General features: G+C 41.2%; 1 protein-coding gene across 1 annotated transcript in view; it reads left to right on the top strand.

The window, feature by feature from the left end:
- LOC106875908 (nuclear pore complex protein Nup54) overlaps positions 1-6,531 on the top strand; it is a 27,026-nt gene that overhangs the window by 5,413 nt on the left and 15,082 nt on the right. Inside the window, exons 3-4 of the mRNA XM_014924224.2 lie at positions 1,474-1,563; positions 5,048-5,274. Of these exons, the coding sequence (XP_014779710.2) occupies positions 1,474-1,563; positions 5,048-5,274 (317 nt within the window). The remainder of the gene's footprint in view (positions 1-1,473; positions 1,564-5,047; positions 5,275-6,531) is intronic.

The following is a 6,531-nucleotide window of genomic DNA, read 5'->3' as shown; positions in this document are numbered from 1 at the left end:
AAGTACTCTGTCACTTACTCTGACGACCTCGATTACCCTATCCACCCATTTCTCCGCTAGAAGTATTCCTACGCCCCCGACCCCGTCAGTGTTCCCTGCCCAGAAAATCTTGTACCTGTGTTCTTTGCCTGTGAGGAACCTCGCAGAACCTCCTCTCCATCTTACTTCCTGGATGCAGCACATATCTACGCGTCTCCGTTCAAGCATCTCAACAATTTCACCAGATCTACCTTTCAGCGTGCCGACGTTGAGAGTGCCAATCCTAACAGTATGGGTGTTGGGGGTGTGGGCCTGTAGCCTGGGAAAGGGGAAAGCAGTGTCGTGTACCTGAAAAGAAAACTTGCAATTGATGTAACTTAATGCCACATAGAATGTAAACAAATCTCTGATATATCTTAATCCATTGCTAGTTTTGCTATAATTATATATACATAATATCTTCATTATCAAAGCCTCTTTGCAATGCTAGTGATAAAAATCATTGAAGCATGGACTGTTGTCATGGGCCAGGCTCAAAGGAAACAACTGAACTCATCACTACAAATATAACAAAACATCAGTGAGGGAGCAATTATTTGGTCACCCAAGCTGTGTAAATTACTAGTCATATCTTTTTCAAATGCACCCAACCATCTTTAAAAAGGAAGGAGACATATATAGTTAAGCTCGAACTACATTATCCTCTTTTTGAAATTAAGATGGGTGATTATGAATAAAGGCCTTTGATCATAAGTGTGCTCAGTTTCACTGATCTAGGATCATCAGTTTATGAACAGGGGCTTCAGGTTCAATTTGACAGTTTGCATTAAAGACCACCTTTCGAATTTTGGGTCTCATGGAGGCAGGGACAAGTGACTGAGACCTTTGGCAATGTACTGTGCTTGAGAAGACCTGTCAAGCTAAATGAGATTGTAATTGTGGCTGATGCTGGTGTTTTGTAACTGGCACCCATGCTGGTGGCACATAAAAAGCACCCACTACACTGCCTGGTGTGCTAACGATTCTGCCAGTTTGCCACAATAATAATAATAATATTCCTTCCTACTAAAGACACAAGGCCTGAAAATTCTGGGCAGAGGGCTAGTTGATTATATTGACCCCAGTGTTTCACTGGTATTTAATTTATCGACCCTGAAAGGATGATAGGCAAAGTTGACCTTGGTGGAATTTGAACTCAACGTAGTGATGGGTGAAATACCGCTAAGCATTCTGTTCTGCTAAATTTTGTGATGCAAGAAGTACTTTATTTTATTGGCCCAGAAGGATGAAAGCAAAGTTGACCTCAGCTGGATTTGAACACTGAATATGAAAGAGTTGTAACCAAGTACTTTAAAGTATTTCATTCGATCCTTTAATGATTTTGCCAATTCATCACCAATAATAATAATGTTTATGAATAATTTGTATTAATAATCTCATTATGTATTAATATAATAATGTAATTTCCTTTTTGTTTTGTTTTTTCTCCTAAAGCCTTCAATACCTTGGGAGGATTCAGTACTACAAGTACTGGTGCCACCAATGCATTCGGGACCACTCTTGCAGGAACATCACTCTTTGGACGTAAATATTATAAATTTATTGCTTTTAATCATCATGTAAATAAGATCTACAAATTGTTATTTAACTCTGTGAACAATGTGAAAAATTGTTAAGTGTTTTTTTAATAATTATTATAATCATCATCATCGTTTAACGTCCGCTTTCCATGCTAGCATGGGTTTGACTGAGGACTGGTGAACCAGATGGCTACACCAGGCTCCAATCTGATTTGGCAGTGTTACTACAGCTGGATGCCCTTCCTAATGCCAACCACTCCAAGAGTGTAGTGGGTGCTTTTACGTGCCACCAGCACAAAGGCTAGTCAGGCGGTACTGGCAATGGCCACGCTTAAAATGGTGTATTTTACGTGCCACCTGTAATAATGGTTTCAAATTATGGCACTGGGCCGGGAGTTTTTTTTGTGGGGAAGGGGAAGTCGATTACATCAACCTCAGTACTTATTCTGTCTACCCAAAAGAAGGATGACAGGTAAAGTCAACTTCGGTGGAATTTGAACTCAGAACGTAAAGCTGGAGGAAATGCTGTTTAGCATTTTGTCTGTTATGCTAATGATTCAGCCAGCTTGCTGCTTTTTAACGATAATGCTAATAACCTTTTCCACTATAGACACGAAGCCTGAAATTTTTTGGGGAGGGGTCTAGTTGATTACATCAACCCCAGTGTTCAGGATTACATCAACCCCAGTGTTCAGGATTACATCAACCCCAGTGTAAAGGATGAAAGGCAAAGTTGACCTCAGAGCATAAAGCCAGAAGAAATGCTGCTAAGCATTTTGCCCATCATGCTAATAATTCTATCAGCTCACTGAATTTTGGCACATGGCCAGCAAATTTGGGGAAGGGGTAAGTCGATCATACTGGCCCCAGTGTTTAGCTAGTACTTATATAAATCGACCCCAAAATGATGAAAGGCAAAGTTGATTTCAACAGAATTTGAACTTAGAAAATGAAGACGGAAAAAATACCGCTAAGCATTTTGCTCGGCATGCTAATGATTCTGCTAATGATTCATGCTAATGATTCATGCTAATGATTCTGCCAGCTTGCTGCCTTAATAATAATTATCTTATTTTTGGTACAAAGTCAGCAATTTTTTTGGGTGGGGAAGTTTGTTGCATTGACACCCACCCCTGTTCTCTACTAATACTTATTTCATCAATCCTGAAAGGATGAAAGGCAGAGTGAACCTCAGAGGAATTTGAACCCAGAATGTAAAAACTGATGAAATGTCACTAACTATTTTACCCAGCATTCTACTGATTCTGACAGCTTGCCCCCTGAATAATAGTAATAATTTTATGTCTACTTTCCATGCTGGCATCAGTAGGACAGTCTGATAAAATTCAGGGTACTGGAGGACCATGTCTTGCTTCAATGTCTCATTTTTGGCATGATTTCTAAGGCTGGTTTCTCTTTGTAACACCAACCACTTCATAGTGTACTGGGTGCTTTTTTTAGTGGCACCATCATCGGTGAGATAGCTTGCAAAACCAAAGAGAGGACCCCATTATGGAAGGAACAGATTTATTGTTGTGAGAGGATGGTAATGGAAAGAATAAGAGAGGGAACAGTGATGTGGTGATAGTAAAGGTGACAGAAGAGATGGGAAGTGAAAGAGTAATGTCAAAGGTAGTGTCAAGGAGAGTGGGAAGGGGACAGAGTAGTAATAGCACAGGTTAAATTGATGGACTCAGTCATGGAATGGGTCAGTCTTCCTACCTTGCCAGCATGGGTTCAACTGCTTGTTAGGATCCAGGACATTTGTTATTGGATTTACTTTCAACAACTTTCCTATTGCTATTAGGGAAGAGGAAATTAATATCAGGAAGTTAGAGAGTAATAAAACTGGGAAGGGTTAAGTAGGAGGGGATGTAGTACTATCCCACCTTATACATGAGTGGGAAAAGGGGTGTGTGAAGGAATGATCTGATGGAAGTGGGTAATAGAAGAGAAAGGGAGTGTCAAGAAATTGGAGAGAGGGAGAGAAGTCAGAATAGTAAGAGCAGTAAGGAAAAAGGGTGGAGGTTGAGTTGAAGGAGATGCAGAGAAGAGGTAAATAAGATAGTAATGAAAAGCCAAAGTATGTACTCAGGGAAACATGTCCAAGGGATCAGTGTGACTGGGGAGAGTCTGAGAAGGCAGATAATGCTTGCCAGAGTGCAATCCTTCAATCCTTCCCCATTCAATCATCATGATGATTGGATATAGTTGGTAGAGGTATGGGAAAGGGGAAATATTTGATATGCACAAATCAAGTATTTTCTTTTCAGTGATGAGTTCCCATGGCATTGTAAGTAGATCTGATATGAGTGTAAAAAAACAAGCACAGCTGTTTGGAGAATAGATGATAGTGGGATGTGTAGGTTTAGAGTAGACAATAGGTGAATGAGGATGTGTGCACAAATAATAATAATGGTTTCAAATTTTGCCACAAGGGCAGCAATTTTGGGGAGGGGATAAGTCAATTACACTGATCCCCAGTGTTCAACTGGTACTTATTTTACTGACTCTGATAGGATGAAAGGCAAAGTTGACGTCGGTGGAATTTGAACTCTGAATGTAGCGACAGATGAAATACCTCTAAGCATTTTGCCTGACATGCTAACGATTCTGCCAGCTTGCTACCTTAGTAATAATAATAAATCCTTTCTACAATAGGCACAAGGTCTGAAAATTGGGGGTGAGTTAATTAGATCCCCCCCCCCCTCCTCTATGCAATTGGTACACCTGCTTCGAAGCAAGGTAATATCTATTCAATGAATCTACTGTTAGCATCAATGGCTGCTTCAATATGGACTTGGAAGCATTGACAAACCTGAATCAGATGATCTTTATCAAATCTGGACATAGCACTGGTTATGGTGGACTTGAGAGATGGTATGGTGTTACGGGGGAGGGGATGTTGATTGACCTATGCACAAGTACACATACAATGAATTCTTTCAGTTTTTGTTTACCAAATCCACTAACAAGGCTGTGGTCTGCCCGAGGCAAGAGAGCTACCCAAGTGCCACAGAGTGGGACTGAACTCGAAATCACATGGTTGGAAAGCAAGTTTCTGAACCATACAACCATACTCGCACCTTACACAGCTATGCCTGTAACTGTAAGTGAATATATGTAAGGACATATATCCATATCATGGCTGTTTTCCCTCTGCTTGCAAAGATTTTATCGCTGTCTTTTCATATTTAATATGTATATGTTTCTGTTCAGTATATTACTAACATAATACCAGGTGCTGGTTGTAAAAAGCACCCCCAGCACAAGTGGTCAGCATTATGAAGGACATCAAGCCTTAGATACCATTCCTCAACTGACAACTGGAGTCTGGACAGCTCCTTGCTAGCCAGCACTATGTCAAACCTTCCAACTCAAGCCAGCATGGAAAGTGATTGTTAAAACGATGATGATGTATGGCTGTTATCTCCTTCAGCTATCTGTGACTTCTTTGAACTACATTGTCATTTTTTTTTTGCTTTTAGACACACAGACTCAACAGCAGCAGCAGCAGCAACAGCAAGCAAATGTTGCCAATCAACTGGATAATCTTGCTAAAGCTGTGATGATGCCACATATCTTCAATGATGAGAGGGATGCTATCATTGCTAAATGGAACCAGTTGCAGGCTTACTGGGGCACAGGTCGTGCATATTTTGATTCAAATGGTTTTGTCGATCTAACATCAGAAAATTTGCTTTGTCGTTTTAAGGTAAGTCTTGTTATGGAGTGTTTCTATGCTCTCTTCCTTTATCTCTCCGATGCATTGCTAGCTTTGTCTTTTATCTTTTACTTGCTACAGTCATTGGGCTGCGGCCATGCGGGGGCTCTGTCTTGAAGGATTTTAGCTGAACGAATCAATCCCTGTACTTAATTTTATTATAAGTCTGGTACTTGTTTTGTTAACCTCTTTTTCAGAACTGCTAAGTTATGGGGCCGTAAACAAACCAACACTGTGTGTGTGTGTGTATCTGTCTGTCTGTCCTCCATCACGGCTTGACAACTTGTGATGAAGAACACATGCACACATAACAGACTTCTTTCAGTTTCTGTCTACTAAATCTACTCTCAAGGCTTTGCTTGGCCTGGGGCTATAGTAGAAAATACTTGTCCCAAGTACTATGCAGTGGGATTGAACCCAAAACTATGTGGTTAGGAAGTATACAGCTTGCCATAGTTAGGATGGATTTTGTTCAGATGCAGCATCAGCGCAAGTGCTTTTTACGTGGCACCAACACCCATGAGCCAGCAATATTATGAACACTCTGCTGGAGAGGGATGCATGTGTCCTGTATCCCTCACCAGCTGAACATTCTTAATCTTGCAGGCTCATGGGTGTTGGTGCCACGTAAACACACCTGTGCCAATGCTGCATAAAAGTACCCAGCACTAAAGTGGTTGGCATTAGGAAGGGCATCCAGTCATAGAAACCATGCCTGGATGGAGCCTGGACAGCTCCTTGGCTGGTGAGCTCCTGTCAAACTGTCCAATCCATGCCAGCATGAAAGATGGATGTTAGATGACGATGATGATTCTTTTGTCAAGAAAATGGGATCAAAGTACCCTAACCACTAGGCTCTGTGACACATACATATACTCTTTACCTGTTTCAGTCATTTGATTGCAGCCATGCTGGATCACCGCCTTTAGTCGAGCAAATCAACCCCAGGACTTATTCTTTGTAAGCCTAGTGCTTATTCTATCGGTCACTTTTGCCGAACCGCTAAGTTACGGGGATGTAAACACACCATCGGTTGTCAAGCGATGTTGGACACACACACACACATATATATACATATACACATATATATATGATGAGCTTCTTTCAGTTTCCGTCTACCAAACCCACTCACAAGGCTTTGGTTGGCCCGACGCTATAGTAGAAGACACTTGCTCAAGATGCCACGCAGTGGGACTGAACCTGGAATCATGTGGTTGGTAAGCAAGCTACTTACCACACAGCCACTCC

This window comes from Octopus bimaculoides, chromosome 7 (genome assembly GCF_001194135.2).
Source record: "Octopus bimaculoides isolate UCB-OBI-ISO-001 chromosome 7, ASM119413v2, whole genome shotgun sequence".
Lineage (NCBI taxonomy): Eukaryota > Metazoa > Mollusca > Cephalopoda > Octopoda > Octopodidae > Octopus > Octopus bimaculoides.
Note: the sequence above shows the minus strand (reverse complement) of the source record. Positions and strands in the feature narration are given on the sequence as shown.